Consider the following 22,632-nt stretch of genomic DNA (forward strand, 5'->3'; position numbering starts at 1 on the left):
TTACATAATAAAAAAAAATATATATATTTATATAAGGTGATGGAAAGGAAACTATTCAGACTAACAGTTAACAGAGGCATTGATTTTTATGAAGCACTGATATTATACAGTACATATACACATTATGTTCTCATGTTATATAAAATGATCATTTGCAGGTTTATAACACAATGAATTTCACTCCAGTACCACATTACCATCTAGTGGACAACCAGAGTCACGATCTCCTCCTGTGGAATCAATAACCATTCATCTACTGTATAATCTCAATAACAGCTTCTATTCTGTCACCTTCCTCCTATAGAAGTGCAATACCATATCTGTATAACTATATGTAATATTATACTATATTACTCATATTATACATGTGCATATTATATTCATAAGAACACAAAGTACACTACTCGACACCCTTGAGTGTAAATAGCTGTACACTATGTGCGCAATTTGTCTGGCAGCTTTTAAGTCTGTATTTTATGTTACTTATCTTATCTTATCTTAGTCAGTGTAAGACAAGGCCAAAAACCACTGTTGAACGCTCTCAGACAGCATGAAAAACCATCTTGCTACCAATATATAACGGCATGGACTCTGGAGCACGTCGCAAAACCACAGTTCACCGCCACATCAATAAATCCATCCTGGAACTCTTTAATGCATCAATTCTGTGCACGCAGAGGCCCAAGCTGAGCTAATCTCAAATGGACTGACTGTGGAAATGTGCTCTGTGATCAGAAGAGTCCAAGTTTCAGCTTGTTCTTGGGAAAACAAACTGGAAAACTGTCCCAACTTTCTGGAAATGTGTTTTGTAATTACTCCTGGTGTGTTACATGTTTGATGTGAATCCAAAACCATTCTGAGAAAAGCACTACATTGTTTCCTGTCATTAAAAATATATTAGGGCACCCAGATGGGATTCTGAACTCCTCGGTTCGAAACTTGGCGTCGCCACCGGTCGGCTGGACGCCATCTAGCTGGCACAATTGGCAGTGCCTGCAGCAGACATGTTTCTGCGAGGGAGGGATGACCGGACTATGTGGGTGGGGTCTTCAAACGCTGTGTAAGGACCCTGATTAGCAGATATAGAGGCGCCTGTGCAGAATGCATGGGTGAAAAGGGTCTCACTAAGGCGTGAGCAGGAATATACCCACCTCGACTGCAATCAGGAATCCACCAGCAGTGGAAGACAGGTTGACTACACTAAATTGGGAGAATGTGCCGTTATAAAATATATAAATTATTTCTTATTGAAACGAATATACAGTATATATAGTGTTCCAGAGATGAGAAATGAAATTCATGCTCTACTAGAGGCAGTTAAAAATCAATAATCAATAAAGCAGCATGAGCATAACTAATATGAGGTGGTTTTATTGTATCTGGTAAATGCAAGTTTAGGACGTTCCAGTTCCAGTTGGTCTTGCTGTTGAGAAGGTAATCGAGTATAATATAACATCAACAAGTTACTGTTATTTTGTACATTAATTACAGAGATTAATACAAGTATAGAGTATTACTTTCATTCTAATTACAATTATACAGCGTGAGTACTTCAAATTAAACTTGTGCTACAGAGACGAGAGGCAATTATGGGTTTAATATTTAACGAACACAGCATGTTCCTTTAGATTAACCTACGTTACTATTCAAAGCTACAGATGGACCCAACCAGAATGGATTTTGGCCAAAATATGAAGGTTCAAATTGCTGAATACTTAATGGATTAATGGTTAAACTGGGCAGTGCTGGTTTTATGATAGATTAACTATTTAATGAGCACAGTGAGAGACAATCAGCTAGCAACAAGCAACCATCAACGTTTTATTATTTTAGGTTTAAATGGAACTACTGTATTTTTATTAGCAGTGTAAGCTAAGCCACCTAGCAGAGTTAGTGTTTTAGTACTTTAACTATCTACTTTACTAGCTAAGCTTACATAAAACCAGCAGCAGATCAGAATTTAGCACCAAAAATAGTTTAAACCAGCACCCAGCCCTTTCTAAACCAGAGCTAAAGCTCGTGATCCTGGTGAGACGTTTTACACATACAGCTAAAACAAAACCAAACAAACAGAATTCTGATCCAGAGGAGAAAAGCCTGATTTATTATTATTTCTAGACGTTATTTCACATTAAAACATACAGCGACGGTCTGATCCACTTGTCTTACGTGGGAAAAACTTACTACATTGACACTGCAGGTAAAAGCGGCCCAATTCTGATCTACTCCACTTAATATGAAATATAACCAGAATATATATTTGCTATTTTAAACAGCTAAACATCTCTGACTCTGGCATGTTTCATACCAATTCGGGCCACGTTAAATTTACTGGCATTAAATACGTGTTCAACCTCAGAATGGTCCAATCAGACCTTTTAATGTCAATCCTTAAGGACAGTTGTCCACCTACTGCTTAGCACCAGTAATTTGTTTCGTTAACTTCCTTGAATACGTATTTGAATTGTTATTATATTTATGTTTCTATCCAATCAGAGACAGGACGAACATTGCCAGCAGCGCAACACTAGTCACGAGAAGGCCGTTTCAGAATTTAATTACAAACTATAACGCTTTAGATGTATTTTTGTGCACTTTTACACAGGAATAGCTTAATGTCACTAAATTAAAGATTTTATCAGATGGAATTGTTTTATTTATACAAGCAATGATCCAATGAAAAGATCCTGCTTAATTAAATGAAATGTATTGCTTTAAATATTTCAAGAACATTAAAAGAATTGTGTTGATTATGCATAATTAGCAAACTTTAGGGTTTAGTTAGCTGCTTCTCCAATTTAATACCACCCAACTAAACCGTGTGCTAAGTTAGTGCACCACCAGACCAGTGGTGTCATTACTAAAGTCCATGTGGAGGGTAGAACGCTATTTAAAATCCACAAGTGCCTAGTAATTATTTTCATTAGAAAAAAAAAATCAGGTTCATTCAGTGCACAAGTTGGATTGTAATAAGGTTGCCAGGTTTGTAAACCTGTAAAACCGGACTGTAGCTTAAACACACACACCTACACACACAAAAAGACAAATGTAGATGTTATGGCCAGTAAAGTAAATGTAGATGTTATGGCCGAATTCTGTAATTAAAGTCTTCAGGCGACTTTTCGTCGTGTCCAGTTACCCACGGCTGAAATCTGGCAAGCATGTTCATGAAGCCAGGCAACATACGTAAAGAACGTTTATTAACAACCAGATTTTGGGAAACATAAGGGGAGTAATCACTTCAAATATGGAGCAAATAGGGTAAGTGGTAAGAAATAAAACCTGTATTATACTTATAGATGATAAATAAGATCTGAATTGAGCCCTTAATCCTGCAGCGTGAATGTAGCCTTTAATAAAAGTCCAGATTGTTCTAAAGCATAATAATAATTAAAAGAAAACACACATTCTTCCTTTTGATTAATAAAACTATTTGTTTTTAAATCTTTGTGCAATCTAGTCTAAAATCACATTGCTAGTATTAAGGCATCTATGCAAGATTCTGTTTCCTATAAGAAAATCTGGTCTCCGCACCTCACCTGTAATGACTGAATGATAAAAGCTTTACACCGACCGGCATAAAAAGTAAACAAGTCTCAGATCGTTATTACCCCGTTATTACCTTTCATTCACTCGAGCGGATGTGAGTACACACTTAATACAGCTTTATACGCTCCCCACCACGCCAATGTCATTTACATTATACGCAGGGAAGACTGAAACAGGCGTTAACTCGGCGTCACGTCCACCGCTGGAGGAACCAGCATATACCTGGGGTCCAGCTTAGGAGTGAAGTCCTTAAAGTTTCTAGACGCCTCGGTCCCAAACACATCCAGCACCTTTCTGTTCATCAAAGCGAACCTGAGGAGCGCACGCCGGCTGTTAGTTTATGGACAGTAAATTTGGCAATTTGGCTTCACCCACACCCAAACCCGGCCTGCTAGCAGTACTCACCGGCCCTGGGTCAGTCTGAGCAGAAACTTCCAGTACGATGGTCGCAAATTTTGCACTTCCATCACCGCCTAGAGAGAAAGATTGAGTTTAAGGGATAGTAAATTCTATTTAGACATTTTCCAGACAATTCTGAACAAAAATTCTGCAACTGAACAAACAACCACCTTCTATATGAATCACAATCTCACCCACAAAACACCTACAAGACTGCAAACTTTGCCTTTTGACACGTAGTGTTTTATAATAATGATATAAGCTTGATGATTAGGAAGGTTGCGTCTTCAAATGAAATATGCAGATGAAAGAAAAATGTTAATTTACACTAAAAGTATTAATACATAATTAATTCATACTTGGAACGTGTAGATATGCTTTAGGCACGCTTGCCAGTAGTCATATTCCAATATTCCAACAACTACAGTGGAAAGTTAATGGACGTGTCTGTGGTGTACGTGATAAGAAGTGCGTCAATGACATTATATGACGTCCAAAACCCAGTTCTAGCTGATTTCTAGCTAAGAAATCTCTGTTAATGATGGAATCTTTGTTAAAGCTGTCTTTCTCCAGCTGGTATTTTCTATTCTCTTTATCGCATTGAGTCTCAGAGTCTCTGCAGACAAGATTAAAACTCTTTTCTACTCATAATCCGGTCTCGGAGGTATTTCACTCAGGGTTTTCCCACCACAGAAATCACTTTGTTCTTCACCTCTATTGTTTTATCATGTTTTACTTCTGGAATAAATCCACTAGCTTGCCTGCAAAATGACCTTGTGAGCCACATGCTTGGGTAAACTGGGGTGAACATTCTGTACCTCACCCCCCCTCGAGGGGAGAGCCAACCATGTCTTGTCCCAACAATCAGACATCAGGGCTGGATCTAGGCTCTTTTCTGTTCTAGCGTTTATCCAGACAGATGAGTCTCTCCCTACTCTCTACTCTATATTAAATATCCACAAATTACTATTATTATTACTAATTTCCATAAAATTATAGAATTTTACGCATAACCTACACTACCAGTCATAGGATTGGACACACCTCATTAAAATGCGTTCAGTTTCACCTCGCTGAACGACTGAATGAAGTTAAATAAGTCCTCCCAGACATGGAAACAGTCAAAAGTGTTGAGATTCATGCTGATTGAGGAATATCCATAAAAAAATTTCACTTTTTTGATTCACTGCATAATTCCACAGTCTATTTAGGAAGTAAACACTCACCGCCTGGAAGCAGATAGCAGTCGAGACGGCGTAAATGATTGTGTCCGCTTCTGAGAAGTAAGGAAAGTGTCCTGCTTCAATTCCTTTAAAGTACATAGTCTAAGCAGGATAAAAAACAACAAAATGTGATTACAGGGTGGCTAAGAAGTACATAATACACTCTTAAAGAAACAATAATGCAAATCTGGTTAATATAATGTGATTAAAATCACCTCCACCAGCTTGGAGAAAAGATACATTGAGATTGTGGTGCTCTTATAGAAGAACATGGAGGTGCCAGCAAGAAAACCTAAAACAACAAACAAAAAAACAACAAACAAAAAAAACAGTAAGTGGATAAAATGAGAGAAAACGGGAAAAGATCAGGTGGAGGAAGAGCAGACAGTCCATGAACTGACTAAACACTCGAACGTGGGTTTACCTGCAAGGAGGGCATGAAGTTCATCATCAAGGTTATGCAGCCACCTAAGCAAACAGCTGGTTCCCTATAACAAGAGGAGAAATACACACACGTTCCTAATATTAACAATACAATAAATTCACTACGACTAAGTACTGTAGATATTTGCCTATACAATCTAATATTTGTGATAAACTGTACCTTGTAAATGCTGACAAATGAGCCGAGGAAAGCCCCGAGCTGGAAGTTCTCCTTGTTATAGAGCAGCGAGAGAAGCCGGGAGGGTTTGGTGAAGACGTGTCTAAATGTGGATGGAACCTTGAGGCAGCACTGGATGAGGTAGCCCACGCTAAACATGCGGATGAAGCCCTACGAAATGGTAGGTCAATGAGTTTGTGGCATTTAAATTTATGTCCAGTGTGACTTTCATCTGTTTGTATAATTAAATTGACTTTTAAAGTTTATCACCCAGCTTTATAAGAGGATTTAGGGTTTTTTCAGCATATTAAACACTGACTTGCAGACATGGACAACAAAAGAAAATTACAGGACTGATACTCAAAACCTGGAAAACCAACTGTTCAGTTTCTGCTTTCTTATATCCTTGTCCATCCTCAGTTTCTTATCTTCATGCCATCATTAAGATAAATAAGTCATACAGTTCTTATTTGATAAAAACATATTTAAAAAAATATGAGAATGCACATTTAATTACTGTGCAAGTATAAGAAACAATAATAAAAAATATTATTACTGATAATAATAATAATAATATTCATAATAATAATAATAAAAGTACTGTAATAACAGCAATAATAATAATAATAAATCGGATTATTGTAATAATTAAAATAATATTATTTTAATAATAATAATAATAGTAGTAGAAGAAGTAGTAATAATAATAATAATCCTATTAATAATAATAGTACTGTAATAACACCATTAATAATTGTAACAACAATAAAAATAATAAATCAGATGTGGATTTTTGTAATAATTAAATTAATATTATTTTTAATAATAATAGTAGTAGTAGAAGTAGTAGTAGTAGTAATAATAATAATAATCATATTAATGATAACAGTACTGTAATAACAGCATTAATAATTATAACAACAATAATAATAATAATAAAACTGAATTTATGGATTTTTGTAATAATTAAAATAATATTATTTTTGATGATAATAATAATGCTAATAATAGTAGTAACAGTATTAATAATTATCACAGTAGTAATCATAATAAATCAGATGTGGATTTTTTTTATAATAATAAAAATATTGACAAAACCAGTATGAACTGTAAACAAATGTATGAAGGCTGAAGTATTAAATCAGGGATACAGTGTTGTGTGAAATATAGAAGACGTGTGTGTGTTTGTGTGTGTGTGTGATGAATTGGGTGAAACAGCTGCCCCAGTTCATCCTACTTTTTTCTTCATTTAGCTTCCAGTACTTAATGGATTTAATAAATGTAATTGTTCATCTTGACCAAATTCGAACAATTTGACATGTATTCGGAGTGCAGACTCTTACTTTGACACAGTAGGAGATGCAGTTGTCCTGGTAGTGTTTGCAACATCTATGTCTGGGTCCATGTTTGCATCTGAAAAAGGACGACATGTAAATACAATAAATATAACTACAAATAAGCAGTGTGAAGAATGAGAACACGTCACTCGTTTGTGACTCTTTAGCTGAAAAGAGACTCGTGTCTGGAGAGTGTTTTAACTGGAACTGTGTCTAAAATGATGTTTACATTTTGATGCAGATGCTATTTGTGTGTATTTGTGTTTTAGGTGACAAAAAATGTCAATTTTAAATCAGTCAGTCAATACTGACAATATTCTCACTGTTCAGCTGATCAATATAGATGAATATTTCATTCCTTCTGGGAGTGGTGCCCTCCAGGATGCCAATGTCCTCCTCCTTATTGGTTATGAGCGTATAAACAATGTAAATTATATGCTAAGACCTTCCCAGTTACCAGATTTCAACTCAGTTAAACATTGACAGGATATTTTGTACCAACATGTTAGATTTTACACGTCTCTAACCCACAGTTGGCACACTGACGTCCAGATGTTTACTCACAGAGAATCTAGCAGCCTGCGGGTCAGTGCAGCGATGGTCCTTCCTCTGGACGTAGACGGTCCCTGCTCCGGACTGTGTGTGAGTGGGAATGCTGCCCTATCCGGGCGAGACGCACCGGGCAGCTCAGCTTGGCTGGAATGTGTGGGGATCTCCTCCTTTCCTACAATAAACCTGCACCAGAGAAGCACACGGTGCTCTTTAAGTAATGAGCTGCACAATTAATTATAGGAGAGGAAAATAAAGAAACTCAGCCATGTTCACTTACTTTAACGCTGAGAAAGCAAAGCCCTTAAGTCCATCTTTACTTCTGAAAGGTAGACAAATATATTTAAAATAACTCAAGTATTTATGTTAGATGTTTAAAATACGCCTCAGCATGAAACAGAACCCCTCACCTGAAGAAAAACATGTAGAGTGATGCGGTCAAACAGAAAAGCAGAACCTGAAAAGCAACCCGTGAGACTGTGATCAGGAAATAAACTTGCTGAATATGCTTTTTTGAGGAAGACGAAATAAAAAGGACAGTGACAGTACGTGCAAGATTTTTTTAGTGCGTCTCAGTTTAAATAAAGTGCTGAGTAAATTCTACATGCTGAATTTGTGTGTGTGTGTGTGTGTGTGATGTTATTTCACAACAAGGGAAGGATCCTTGGTATAATTTCCAAACACCTCCAAAGTAAAACTAGGACACAGTGGACTAGAAATGCTAATGATAACCGATTACTGGCAGAGAAGTCGTTGCTCAATTAACGCTGTTGCTATAAAAGGTCAAGCTACAGAAGCTACAGAGCTCTACACATGCAAGTTCAGACTGCTGATTTGAGACTCACCCTCACCCACCCACAGTGCATCCACAAGTCATTCAGAGAAAGCTCTGCTAAACTAATCCAAACAGAACTACTGCATGTTAAATTCATGCTAGACTGAGAGTGAAAAGCACGTAACTTCAATTCAGAGCCAAAAAATACAAATTATGGCTTTAAATTATTTCTTTAATGACTGTACTAAGCATGTTTCCATTCACTAAAAAGGTGCAAAAATAAATGATACCTCTCCATGCTTTAGAGGACTAACGATGCCTCGTGTGACGGCCATCCGGAACAACGTCTCAGTCGCCTGAAATTAAAAACCAACATTAATTATTATGATTGAATTTCACCTCACAGTGAAACAAGTTTGTCTAACAAAAGATTCCAGTATTGTGAGGAAACAAAGCCAAATCCTGAAACATATTCAGTGGTGTGAAAATAACCCTCAATATTAACATTTACGACCATTCTGGAGGGGAAATGCTCACCAAGTTTGCCATGTATATGGTTAGAAGTCCTCTCCTGCAAAAACAATGAATTAACAGACATTTAGACACCAGTAAAATCATTTAATTTATATTTTCTGGGTCAGCAGGTCTGATTGCACTGTGAGAAAGGTATTAACACCCATGGCTTTGTCCACCCCCCTCACTCAGACATAGCCAATCATTCAACAGTCATAAAGGAGAACAAGTAGCTGTCTGGTCTATCCAAACCCACCTGCTTTTACGCTCGATCAGAATGGCAATGTAGGACGCAGGCAGCGCAGCTCCGAAGCCGGCAGACCAGGAGTAGAATCGACCCAACAGCTTCCTGCAGACAAAAAGAGGAAAGTTAGAACCATATATTATGGTTTAATTTTGAATCTTAGTTCGTCCATCAGCCGGCCAGGCAACTACACAGATATGATTGGCTATGTCCGAGGAAGGGGGGGGTGAAGGGATTCCTCATTGCTGCTGCAATTGTGGAACCTGCTGGCTGGTCGATGGCATAAATATAGAGTGTGTGACTCTCCATATGTGATACTGATCCCTGTGGCAGGTGAAAAGAAGAGCATGGCTACTGCTCACGTGTCGGAAGGGATACAAAACCTACTGGAATTTAATGCTTGTTGTTTAGTGGTGCTTAGTCTGGTTTTGCAGAATGCAGAGATACTTCATTCTTTATGACTTGAGATAATGAACTTTATCAGATTGATAAGGACAAAGGCCGAGAGCTTCTACCTGTAAGATTGGACTTAATACTGAAGGACAACATTAACTTTCTGTTTCAGTAAAGACGTGCAGCATCTTACCTAAGTATGCAGAAAAAGGCAATGTACAGGCCTCCATTTGCAGTCAGAAAAGATGTAGACTGCAGGATCTCAGGAATCAGTCTTTTCTTGTAGTAGTCTTTCTTCCTTTTTCTTAGGATGGCCGCAATCTACACAAAATGTACAATTTAATCAGGCAAGACGTCTGTTCTGTTTGTATTCACATTTATTTTCATTATCCTGGTCAGGGTTGTGGCCGGCCCGGTTTCACATGGAAACAGTGGGCGCAGGGTTGGACTATCCTGTACGGGCCACCCATCCAACATAGACAAAGTTAATCATGTCTGTTCAGACCCCTGGCCACTCAAAGTGGGCTCGTGTAATAGATCGCTGTGCCCTTGGTCCCTGCACCAAATCATGCATAGTTGTGCACTGCTTTCCAACGGCAGCCCCGCAATAAACCTCAACCTTATGAAGCTAATGAAGTGAATCATTATTATAATTATTAATTATAAGCATTCTTTAAGTGCCATAAACTACTGGCAACCATGTGGATAGAGTTCCTCCAGAACATCCAGTCTTCTTTTTGGCTCTTCGGGCATCTTTATGGCTGGTTCATCATTCCATTTTTTGGCATTCAGTGGATGCTTTTATTCAAAGCGACTTACAGTACTGTGACAGTACACTGTCTAAGCAATTGAGGGTTAAGAACCTTGCGACCTTTGGATTACCAGTCCACTAGGCTACAACTGCCCATCTGTCTTGTTGCTGACTGTCCTCTTCCTCTTTTACTTTCAACTCCTCCCTGCATAGATGTCATGTTTATTAAATTACGTAGTTAATTTAGTAGCTGTGCTGTTAAGGAGCAACTTCAAGCATAAAGCATCGCCTTGAAACTCTGTTAGTTGTCACATATCAAAGTAGTAGCTGTCAAAGCTCTGTTATTGAGGTAGATATAACTCACTTGTGATGTGTGTTTGCTTTTGGATGAACTTATGCTTCTGATATTTTGTCCTCTGGCTGTTTTTTATCTTTTTAAACTTATATATACACCTAATAACTTTTGATAGATGAATGTTTATTATTTATGACTGCAGGTCGGAGTAACCTGGCTAGCGATATCACCGCTCCCTGTGTAGCATTAGCCTTCGTTAGCTCTTCCCAGATATCAGTGCAATGCAGAAATGAATTTTAAAAAACGACTTACTAGATATAAAGGTGCATAAATCTTGAAGGCGACCTCCAGAGCACTGGCTGTCACCTGCAGTGTTGACAGTGTACACGAAGTGCTCCATGTGTGTCCTATCTCATAGCAGTTGTGCGGTATAGACTTACTGAGAGCAGCCATGTCTACTCAAGCGCACGGGAGCGCGCACTCATCCGTGCGCGCTCCCGTGTGCCAAACTTTTACTCCTGTTATTACTACACTGACTACATTTACATCTACATTTTTAGCATTTAGCGACTTACAGTACTGTGAGAGTATATTTGCTAAGCAATTGAGGGTTAAGGACCTTGCTCAAGGGCCCAACAGTGGCAACCTGGCAGGCTTGAACCAGCGACCTTTCGATTACTAGTCCAGCACCTTAACTACTAGGCTACAACTGCCCTAAAGAAACAAAGGTAGCCAAGACTACAGCGTCCATGACCAGTTTTAAAGACGAGGAAAACACAAACACACAAATGAAAAGAACTAAACCATTCTTTAATAAACCAACTATAAGTTTCTAACTGTATGGCAAGAATTTTGGTTAATGAGTTTTCCCATTTAATCATAACCGTTTCCCTGTTCACAAAGCACAGCCAATAAAGAAAGACTTGGAGGTTTGGAGTTCAGGGACACCAGGAGCCCACACAGAGCCTTGACTTTAACTCTTCTAAACAGCTATTGGATGAAATGGAACAAGTATTGTGAGCTAGATATCTCCAAAATCTTACAGCGATTTCACACGAGTGGAGGCTGTTGTAGACACAAAGTGAAAGCACCAGCAAGTCTATAATAACGTCCATGATTGTGGAATAAAATGACCAACATGTCATGGTCAGGTTTCTTAATACTTGTGGCTAGAGAACGTGCATTGTGTGGATAAACTGAAAGTGAAAGTATGTTAAATTAAAATACATAAATAAAGTGGTCGAGTTCTAATAGGGCAGTGGACTAGTAATCAAAAGGTCGCTGGTTCAAGCCCCACTACTGCCAGGTTACCACTGTTGGTTAACTCTTAACCCTCAATTGCTTACACAATAAGTGTCACAATACTGTAAGTCGCTTTGGATAAAAAGCATCTTCTAAATGTTGAAAATGTAAATGTTAAAATGCTAATGCAGCCTCTAGAAAACAAGAATTCCAGTGAGCTTATTTGTAAAGCCTACATTTGAGGTTTTGTATGAAATATTATTCACTTTGATTATACTAGACGATAAAAAATAGACATTAGATCTGCTAGTCTTAACCCTGATCCTCTGTTTGGGGTCTCCGAGAGGCCAGAGCATCTTTCGGAGATCACAAAATATTCTGAGCATTTGGCTTTCCTTAATTTTAGGGAAACTGCAAATAAATAAAAATATTTATACTGCTAGTGTTCCAAAAAAAAAACCTAATTTATAGACCCCCAGTAAGATTACATGATTAAAGCAAAACATTTTAAATCTTTCACCTCTCTCTATCTGGTTACTTTGGTTAGTTTTGTAATTCTGTTGCACCCACACAACATGTATTGGCTTTAATCAAAGGCAGTAAAGTCAGTCAATGTCAACAAAACACAAGAGTTAAAGAAAAGCCCTTCTTATATTAAAACCAGAACACAGACAAACAGACTTGACAGCTCAAGTGCCTTTTATTGGGACCACAAGAACTACAGTGCCAGATATTCTCTGTTCTCATGGATGAAGAAGCTCATTACTAATAGGAAAAAATACAAAACAAATGTGGATATTAAATAAACAGCGGTGAAGCAAGACGCGCCGACTTCGCTCAATCGTCCTCGTCCCAATCTTTCTTTTCCTGCGGGGCCTTGGGTCCTCCGGCCGGCTTAGCCATGATGATCTGTTCACATCAGAAACACAACATCTTATCACACTGACTGAACAAAGACAAGCTGAACGTTTTAGCATGTTACCGCGTTCAGGATAAGTGTTTTAATCCATGCGACATGCAATCCCACACCGTGCTGCTGGTGCTTAGCGTTTCATTTCAAACCGTCGTGACTGAACAATCACTGGTAGGTCGTGCTAGACGGGTTAGTGAGTGCAAACTAGAAGGTTTTAAATTAGCATTGTTTAAACCATCAAATGCATTAAAGTCTGACGTTTACTAAGCCTCAAACATCATCCCAAACCAATCTAAATCTGCTTGTATACAGTGTTCTATTCTAGCAGTTTCTAAATACATTCATCCCCACACAGAGTAAACACAAACAACTGATCACTGTATAGCATTTATGGTCACCAATCAAGCCTCAACACAGTCATATTTCCACTTTTGGGCCCTTATGCAAGGCCCTTAACACTATTTGTAAGTCACTTTAAATAGAAGTATCTATAACAGCCATACGCAATTTGCCATGAAATTCAAACTTTAACTTTGTGTTTAGCGATTTAACATTTTTCATTCGTGTTGCGGTCAAGCAGCTCACGTTTGCTGGTTAATCTGCACTATGAGGCGTCCTAGCAATCCTACGGCAATTCAGTTAGCGATCGCCTAGTCAAAACACGAGTCGGGTAAAAAAAACATGCATGAGAATTTTCTGAACATTCATTACTGGATGTTCTAGGTTTACATTCAACTATTAAGGTAGCTGTGCTGCGTATTGTAGCTTCCATTTATTTCATCAATCAATTTAAGAGTATAATTTAATGACTGGCGTGAAATGTGGCTCTTTTCTGTAGAAATCGGTGAAAGGTGAGTGAAATTAAGCACATTTTCCTGTGAATTTAGTAGAGCCCTGATTATATATGTATATTCGTCTGTATCTACTGCTTTAAACACTGTGTACACCCCTCACTACAACCATTAATGTGCAATAACAAAGGTAAGTGTGTCCATGCAGTCCCACTCTACACTCCAGTGGTTAATCACACACTAGAAGACATAAGGCACCTTTCCCACTTGTGGGATTTATCATCAGTGATGTGTGTCAAATTTATCAGGCTCTTCGTCCCATTCGTCTTTGTCCCAGTGACCTTGCTGTTTAGGAGCTTTGGGGCCCCCAGCTGGTTTCGCCATGATGATCTGACAGTACATCATATCAAACATCAGAAACAAACCTTTCAACTAAAATCAGCCGACTCTCAGAAATAAAAGGAACGTTAAACCCTTATTATACCAGGTATCTTTTAAACATATATAAAATGGGACACAATGCATAAACAGGAAACAACGGCATCATGTGAACATTCCAAATGAAACAGTGGCTGACCTGATCTACCCGGAGGACAGTGATGGCGGCGTTTGTGGCCAGCTTGATGCCCCAGTGTTTGACCAGGTACGGGTCCAGAATGCCAGCCTCAAGCATGTTCTTCACAGCGGGACCTTCACCCTAGCAAAAATAAAACCAGTTAAATGTAAACCCAACAACAAAAAAGCAAAAATCACACCAGATTAGACAGGCAGAGTGTAGACAGAAGGCTCTTACTTCAATGTTGAAGCCCATGTTTTTGTTGCCCTCGTGGTGAACGGCGTACAGTTTGGAGATCAGCTCGTTGCCCTTCACACCTGAATTTTCCGCCAGGGCGCGTGGCACGGCCTCGAAAGCCTCGGCAAACTTTTTAATAGAGTACTGCTCCAGACCTGGACAAGACTGGCAAAGCACATCACATAATTCACTGATGTACATGTTTATACAAGGGCGTCAGATAACACTGGAACAAGACGCCTAACAAGCTCATTGTCAGGGGATCACATACTTAAAAGAAGCACTGGGTAGAAATCTGGCTCCAATAGTACCAGGATAAAATACAGCAGCAGATCGGGGTTTGATCATGCCAATATAGTATCAAATTAGAACAAAGGTTTGTGTTTTTTGGTTTTTCTTTGTTTCGATAACCCTAACCCTCAACACAGGCCTCAATACTGGTCCCAATACTGGTCTCAGTACAGGCCCCAATACTGGTCTCAATACAGGCCCCAATACTGGTCTCAATACTGGTCTTAATACTGGTCTCAGTACAGGCCCCAATACTGGCCTCAGTACTGGTCTCAATACTGGTCTCAGTACTGGTCTCAATACTGGTCTCAGTACAGGCCCCAATACTGGTCTCAGTACAGCCCTCAGTACTGGTCTCAATACTGGTCTCAGTACAGCCCTCAGTACTGGTCTCAATACTGGTCTCAGTACAGGCCCCAATACTGGTCTCAGTACAGGTCCCAATACTGGTCCCAATACTGGTCTCAGACTTTTAAGTATTGAATTCGACGTTATATTTCGGCTACTTAAGCATGATGGGAAGGTTTTATTTCTTAATGCTCGTCTTACCTCTCCATAGGACATGATCTGTTTAGCCAGCTCGATTTCAGTAGCTCCGGCACCAGGACACAGTCTTTTATCCTACGAAGAAAACAGAAGTGGAAAAACTTATTTATTTATTTAATGCCAAGGTACAGTATGTGTCACTTAATGGCAAAATAGGTTAAATTATGTTTCTGTCTGTTTATTTGATCTTGTCTTTATATTTTGGTCCATTTTACATTTTATTTTTACTGTCCTTGTGTTGTCTTGTGTACATGGTTTCAGGTATGTGAACATCTTCAAAAGTGGAGACAATTATTTATTTTATTTAGTTATTTATTAGGGCTTTAACGTCATGTTTTACACTCTGTGGTTACATTCATGACAGGACAGGACTCATCAGTTCAAGTTTTTGATGTCAGTTCACCAATTCACCTCACTTGCACATGCAACATTCAAACCAGACACAGAGAGGACCCGGACTGCTGCACCTGGGAATCGAACGCAGGACCTTCTTGCTGTGAGTTGACAGTGCTACCCACCGAGTGGAGAAATAAACAACTAAAGATGTCTTATTATATATAAACAAGCAGTAAACTACATTATACAATATACCTTTATACTGAAAATAGAAACTCACCCTGACGAGGACCTTGAAGGTGTTCACGCCATCATCGATGGCTCGTTCAATGTCATCCATCAGGTTGTCTGTGGAGCCTCGAATCACCAGGGTAGAAATGGCACCTTCTTCCTTCTCTGTTAACGGAGATGTTACTTATTTACAAACTCCACTCAGAAAGGACCCACCTGGGAATCAAACCCAGGAGCTTCTTGCTGTGAGGCAGCAGTGCTACCCACCGTGCCGCCACATCCTTTGTTAAGAAAACTGGCAGTAAATAGAATCTAAGAACTACATTCTGTAGTAAATAGTTCTTACCATGTTTAAACACGATGACCTGGGTGTCTCCGACCTCGCTCAGGTACACACTGTTACAGTGTCCCATCTCCTCTGGTGTAGGAACAGTCTAGAAAATAAGAAGAAAAGGCCAAGTTGGCACCACTGACTAATCATATCACCAATTCATCATCAATCAAAGCGTGTGTGTCACGTCAGAATGGATTACAAGCTTAAAACTCATGCTCACCATTCTGGGCAGCGCTACAGCACCGACAGTTTTGCATAACCGCCTAAGATCCCATTTAGAGTTCAGCCTTTAATAGAGATAAAGAAGAGATATAAAGTCAGACGCCCCTGTGATGCTACTCCTGACTCTAAATAAGAACTGAGATACGTTACGCGCTCTTACCGGACCACCATGAGCTGGTACTTGTTAGCATAATGTAACGCCATGTCTGCCACTTTGCCGCCGGTCACTACCACGTTGGCGCCGGCGTCGGCGATGGCCTTCACTTGGGCTTCCATGAGGTTCTCCTCTCCCTTGCTGAAGTTCATCAGCTCCTCTGCGTTCTTGATCAGCACCGTGCCCTGATGAACGGATCACATGGTTGTAATGACTAATTATTTCACCCTGCATTTTAGGTGTGTCCAATTCCCGCCCGCCATTCATGCCGGCCCAGGAAGACAAATTCCTACACAGAGCCATAAAGTGTCCAGAGGAACACACTAGACTCGTGCACTCATGCAGACACTTGGACAAGACAGCAACGGCACAATGTATTTATTTATTAGGGTTTTAATGTCATGTTTTACACACTTTGGTTCCATTCATGACAAAACAGGTAGTTACAGGTAGTCATGGACAATTTTGTATCTTCAGTTCGCCTCACTTGCACGTCTTTGGACTGTGAGAGGAAACCGGAGCTCCCGGAGGAAACCCACCCAGACACAGGGAGAACATGCAAACCCCACACAGAAAGGACCCTGACCATTCCACCTGGAAATCGAACCCAAATCTTGCTGTGAGGCGACAGTGCTACCCACCGAGTTACTGTGCCGCCCCCAGTGGCTTCAGACCAAGCGGTGGCCTCTCCAAGACTCAAACCCAAACCGCCCCCCCCATTCACCAGCCAGTACAGTCCACATTTCAGCAGCAATGAAACCCAGTGAACCAGAATCCTTATTGAACAGCTGAGATTCAGCAGACGCGGGTTCGCTCATTACACCGCTGCCCCGCCCAGGTGCCCTGTTCTATTTATAAACATTAATAAACTAGCAGGAAAACACGCTCACCTTGGTCTCGGTAACCATGCAGTCAAACGGACAGGAAAACACGACGATCTTTGCCTCTTTGACCGACGTGATGTCTCCCTCAGCCTCCTTCTTGAAGACCATACCGTGCAGCATGGACGAGGACTGCAGGCCACAACCCTTAACGTAATAATACATTTCATTTAGATTGTTTCCTTGGTGATAAAAGCTGGATCTGTGATGTTTGTATCGTGTTGCGTTCAGACTTACCAAGATCTTACACACTCGAACGTTATCCACGTTGAAATTTCCAGACTCGTTGAAGATTGAGACTGTAAAAAGAACAACGTGGCATATTTACTTTTTTCTTTTTTTATAAGTTTATAAGTAAAAGCATGTAGAATAATTATCATAGGAAGCTGCACTAAATACTGTAGGTCTATTAGACCAATCATTCTCACTCCACTCACCACTCATTGTCTAAAAAGGCATAATACCCCAGTATATACGCCTTTGCTATTTTATTTCTGCATTTTCTGTCTTCCGATGCTGGAGACTCTGGTCGCACCCAAGGAGGGTATTTCTGCCTGCCTCACGCTCCCTCTGATGCGTGCACATTCCACCGGCCGTACTTTGGGTGAATTATCGCCTAGTATTCGCATGCGGAGAGCCACGCACCGATCTCCGTGCTCCTCCACTTTTTGTAAAGGTGCCTCGGGCTACTAACCAGGGTCTTTGCACTGCGTCGAAGACCCCGCCCACTTGCAGCTCGGTCTTTTCCCACCCAGCAGACTTTAATGGCCAATTCTGTCTACTGCAGGCATTGCCAATTATGCCCAGCTGACCGGTAGCAGAGCTGAGGTTCGAATTCCCTTTGCAGTGCAATTGCCCAGAGACGAATCCCAATATACAACATTTACCTGCAGATTTGTGACTTATTTTTTTATTATTAAGCTGTCACAGCACTAGCATCCAAAAAAATTCCTTTATAGTTTAGAATCAAATCCAGCTCGTACCACAGGCTTGTGCGATGAGCTCTGCGAGAAAGTCCTCGTTTCCGTACTGCTTGCTCATCACTGCGGAGCGGATCATGGCTGTCGCCTCTGTGACATCGTGCATGTCTTTAGCAGAGGAGCAGATGCAGTCTGGGAGAATCTCCAGGGCCTTCTTACAGGCCATATCATAACCCTCAATGACCTGGGTGTGACGAGATAATGGCAAGGATTTAAACATATAGAAATTGATTGAGTAATAAATAGAGTAATATAATCTCTGTTAGCTATCCTTTCACCTCTGAAACGGAGAGCCCCATTCGGAGCAGCTCTTCCGCCAGCTCCAGCAGAGCCCCAGCAAAAACCAGAACGAAGTTGGTTCCATCGCCGACTTCCTGCTCCTGCATGTGGGATGCCATCACGATCATCTTAGCGGCCGGGTGCTGGACCTAGAACAGAGATGTTGCATTTATGGACACGTTACGGAATATAAACACTGATGACGCCTTATTGTAGCTCATTCTCATCATGCTTACTCACCTCAAGTTCTCTAAGTATGGTGGCAGCATCGTTGGTGACCAAGAGTTTCTCTAAATGATTGATGACCATTTTGTTCATGCCTGGTGGGGAAAACACATTTTATACGAATAAGAACAGAATTTTTATGTGTTTGGAAAATCTAAATGCAGGCTGAGAAAGTGTTTTGTACCCAGTCAGACTGTTTAACACCACACACACTGACACTTATACCGTCATAACAAACCTACATATAATTGCTTAATATTTTTATCTTTGTTTATTTATAAATACATGTCTCTATTTCCTCAGCTGCTCCCGTTAGGGGTCGCCGGCGGCACAGTTTTTACACCGGATGCCCTTCCTGACACGACCCTCTCTAATGTATCTGGGCTTGGGACCGGCACCACAATGCACTGGTTTATGCATCATAGCAGTCGGGTACCTATAGGACGATTCAGTGTCTCCAATTAGCCTGGCTGTATGTTTTTGGACATGCAACATGCAAACTCCACGCAGAAAGGACCTGGACCGCCTTACCTGGGGATCGAACCCAGGTCCTTCTTGCTGTGAGGCGACAGTGCTACCCACCAAGCCACCATGTCACCATTATAAATACATACATATATTCGTTATAATCTATTCTACTGCTTCTGCTATATATATTTATTTATACTTATGTGTGTATATACTTATACATATCTTGATTATGAAACTGTGTATAGATAATACATATATTTGTTTATGTTGTTATTAAAAATATAATAATCATACTACTATATATAATCTATATGTAATATACTATATATAATATACTACCATATATAACATAATATAATCATACTACGGTTATGCTATTATTACTTTTAGTTGTATTTCAAGCCATAGTATCATCCGCACATCTATTGCATTTATCTGCATATTGTAAATTGTATATATGCACATCATACACTTGTATTAGTTCTTCTTTTTTTCTTTTGTTCTTGTTCAATTACTGAAGACCAATCATTTACTATGGGACAAATAAAGTATTTATCTATCTATCCATCCATCCATCCAACCATATCTATATCTATCCATCTGTCTGTCTGTCTATTATAGCATTTGGATCTAAACTAATCTAATAAAATATTGCAAGATGCAATCCCTTCTAAAATACAGTGGGTTTTTTTGGAATTCTCCCCCTCCATCCCTAATCTAGTAATTTCTAATGCCCTACTGTCAATCCACCACCACAGCTGGATCACCACACACCCTTATACTTCTGCCAAATCACTGGCTGATAAGATAATTATGTAATTGAGCATATATACCTAATTAAAATACATCTGTGTGTGTGTTAATGATGGTATATTGATGTTTCCAGAACAGTAAAAGTACTGCAGTAGTAATTTAAACCCATATCACCCCACTGTAGGAGAACCTGAAGTGTGTTTTTACCATTTGGTCCATAAGCAGTTCTTGTAGTCTGTGCCAGCTCCTTGCATGCCTGGATGTTCCTAAAAACGGCCTCCTCCAAGCCTGAATAATGCTGGAGAGAGACATTTACAGAACATTAAATCAAATTGCAAGTCGAACACATGAACACAGTGCTTCCTAATTTGGTCAATAATGTGCAGCGATGATGATGATGATGATGATGATGATGATGAGAGGAAGTAGCTAAATTAGTGCGAGTCTAGTACTGTGATTCTGTTAACGCTCGATTTATTATTCGTATTACTTTTATTGCTTTAATAAACATTAAAGCTCTGTGATTGTGTATTACTGAGTGTAGCTGTCATGGGGAGCTAACAGGCTAACGTTAGCGCCCATGGCTTAGTGATGCCGGTACATGCACATGCTCTAATAGCATTATTGCTAATGCATCAAAATTCATAATTTTAAAAGAAATACAACAATATGGCTAAATCAAACATGTTATTAATCCCTGACCTTATATCAAATATAAAATATCAGCTTGTTATGAAGAAATTGATGTTAGAATGAGTACACACGAGGATGTTCTAGAAATCTCCACCCACATGATTCAGGCTAACCGCTAACTAGCATCTTAGCCTTTCATAATAACGCATTATTAATAAACGCAGCTGTGCAAACCTTTGCGCCATCCTTTAACATCTGGGCAAAGCCCGGAGCTTTGGGTACATGTAGGGCCATCGTGTAAGGTCTGAAGAGGCCCGGGTGTAATGAGAATTCCGACTGGAGCTGCGGGGAGCTGAACACACACAGCAGCGCAGTAAGCTAAGAAAAGACAGACCCACTGTCGATAACCGAAACATAGATCACACACAGATAGGATAAGTAGAAGATCTGAGATTCAATCGAACGACTCGCTTTTTGAGTGGGTGTAGCACAGCCGCGAGGTCAGGGGTTCGGTTCATGTTTTTATCAGTTTACCACAGGTGTCCCAGCTTCTCTCTAATCTAAACATACACCGATCAGCCATGACATTAAAACCCCCTCCTTGTTTCTACACTCACTGTCCATTTTATCAGCTCCACTTTGTAGTTCTAGAATTACTGACTGTAGTCCATCTGTTTCTCTACATGCCTTTTTAGCCTGCTTTCACACAGCAGGTATTATTTAGGTGGTGGATCATTCTCAGCACTGCAGGGACACTGACATGGTGGTGGTGTGTTAGTGTGTGTTGTGGAGTTTTAAAATACCGTGTCCACTCACTGTCCACTCTATTAGACACTCCTACCTAGTCGGTCCACCTTGTAGATGTAAAGTCAGAGACGATCGCTCATCTATTGCTGCTGTTTGAGTCGGTCATCTTCTAGACCTTCATCAGTGGTCACAGGGGCGCTGTTGGCTGGATATTTTAGGTTGGTGGACTATTCTCAGTCCAGCAGTGACAGTGAGGTGTTTAAAAACTCCAGCAGCGCTGCTGTGTCTGATCCACTCATACCAGCACAACACACACTAACACACCACCACCATGTCAGTGTCACTGCAGTGCTGAGAATTGGGTGCTAGAGCCTATCCCAGCTTTTCAATGGGCGCACACAGTAACACCCTGGACGGGGCGCCAGTCCATCGCGGGGCACCAGTCCATCGCAGGGCACACACACACACACACACACACACACACACACACACACACACACACACACACACACACACCCATAGGGCAATTCAGTGTCTCCAATTAACCTGACTGCATGTTTTTGGACTGTGGGAGGAAACCGGAGCAGACACGGGGAGAACATGAAGGATGGGGTGTACAGAAAGGACAGAAAGGACCCAAACCGCCCTACCTGGGGATCGAACCCAGGACCTTCTTGCTGTGAGGCGACAGTGCTACCCATTGAGCCACTGTGCCACCCCAGGTTAACTATTAAAAAGACAAATATGACTTTCACAAGACCTTCCTGTGTGTTGTTTTATTTATTAATAATATTATTATTAATATTTCTTATGTAATTATTTACTATTTGCAGTGGAGGTGAGTGTTCTGCAGCCAGATGGGGTGTAAATGATGGTTTTAAGCACAGATATGATGTTATTTTGAGTTGGTTTGGTTTGGTTTGTGTCTTTGTGAAGTGCTGAAGCAATTAATAAATACCTGATACACATAAAAGTGTAGTACAGTAAAAAAAAAAGAACAAAAATGGGGTGTGTTACTGCATTACAGCTTAATGATTCCGGGAAAGCCTGACGCACCACAACCTTGACCAGGATAAAGCAGTGGTAAATATGAAAATGAAATAATAATAAAAAAACACTCATGCAAGCATTTAAAATACCAACAAAAAACAAAGTCAAGGCTCGATCTTGGTTTTTTAACT

The 22,632-nt window shown here is 40.1% G+C and overlaps 2 protein-coding genes across 3 annotated transcripts; both read right to left on the reverse strand.

The window, feature by feature from the left end:
- Window positions 1–1,355: 1,355 nt before the first annotated feature.
- tmem135 (transmembrane protein 135) lies at window positions 1,356–11,082 on the reverse strand. Its single transcript, XM_063013820.1, has 15 exons — window positions 10,942–11,082; window positions 9,777–9,904; window positions 9,203–9,295; window positions 8,971–9,004; window positions 8,724–8,789; window positions 8,069–8,115; window positions 7,939–7,980; window positions 7,674–7,844; window positions 7,116–7,185; window positions 5,776–5,943; window positions 5,596–5,659; window positions 5,387–5,463; window positions 5,175–5,273; window positions 3,955–4,022; window positions 1,356–3,861 (listed from the first exon to the last, which is right to left on the reverse strand). The coding sequence occupies exons 1-15, from the start codon at window positions 11,080–11,082 to the stop codon at window positions 3,729–3,731; spliced, it is 1,401 nt and encodes a 466-aa protein (XP_062869890.1). The 3' UTR covers window positions 1,356–3,728.
- A 1,470-nt stretch (window positions 11,083–12,552) lies between these two features.
- cct8 (chaperonin containing TCP1, subunit 8 (theta)) lies at window positions 12,553–21,081 on the reverse strand. 2 transcript variants are annotated; one of them, XM_063014127.1, is made up of 16 exons: window positions 20,939–21,081; window positions 20,279–20,369; window positions 18,863–18,942; window positions 18,622–18,771; window positions 18,347–18,527; window positions 17,601–17,662; window positions 17,373–17,510; window positions 16,489–16,667; window positions 16,327–16,393; window positions 16,119–16,206; window positions 15,822–15,937; window positions 15,209–15,280; window positions 14,369–14,533; window positions 14,153–14,272; window positions 13,834–13,965; window positions 12,693–12,780 (listed from the first exon to the last, which is right to left on the reverse strand). In XM_063014127.1, exons 1-15 carry the CDS (start codon window positions 20,996–20,998, stop codon window positions 13,858–13,860), a joined length of 1,677 nt encoding a protein of 558 aa, XP_062870197.1. In that variant the 5' UTR covers window positions 20,999–21,081; the 3' UTR covers window positions 12,693–12,780; window positions 13,834–13,857. The 2 variants fall into 2 exon arrangements, with proteins under 2 accessions (XP_062870198.1, XP_062870197.1); XM_063014128.1 differs by lacking the exon at window positions 13,834–13,965 and having other exon boundaries at window positions 12,553–12,780; window positions 20,939–21,075.
- Between the last annotated feature and the right edge of the window lie 1,551 nt (window positions 21,082–22,632).

The sequence above is a fragment of the Trichomycterus rosablanca genome, chromosome 18, assembly GCF_030014385.1.
Source record: "Trichomycterus rosablanca isolate fTriRos1 chromosome 18, fTriRos1.hap1, whole genome shotgun sequence".
In the NCBI taxonomy this organism is placed as follows: Eukaryota; Metazoa; Chordata; class Actinopteri; order Siluriformes; family Trichomycteridae; genus Trichomycterus; species Trichomycterus rosablanca.

What these genes read in the sequence shown, in the direction of transcription:
- tmem135 (XM_063013820.1), bottom strand. Translation starts at nt 11,082, where the DNA reads ATGGCTGCTCTCAGTAAGTCTATACCGCACAACTGCTATGAGATAGGA. An exon ending in CTGATCGAGCGTAAAAGCAG is followed by an intron (nt 9,005 to 9,202) that starts GTGGGTTTGGAT and finishes TTGTTTTTGCAG; the next exon opens with GAGAGGACTTCTAACCATAT. An exon ending in GTCCTCTAAAGCATGGAGAG is followed by an intron (nt 8,116 to 8,723) that starts GTATCATTTATT and finishes GTTGCTTTTCAG; the next exon opens with GTTCTGCTTTTCTGTTTGAC.
- cct8 (XM_063014127.1), bottom strand. Translation starts at nt 20,998, where the DNA reads ATGGCCCTACATGTACCCAAAGCTCCGGGCTTTGCCCAGATGTTAAAG. An exon ending in CCATACTTAGAGAACTTGAG is followed by an intron (nt 18,772 to 18,862) that starts GTGAGTAAGCAT and finishes TCTCTGTTCTAG; the next exon opens with GTCCAGCACCCGGCCGCTAA. An exon ending in TTCGAGTGTGTAAGATCTTG is followed by an intron (nt 17,511 to 17,600) that starts GTAAGTCTGAAC and finishes TATTACGTTAAG; the next exon opens with GGTTGTGGCCTGCAGTCCTC.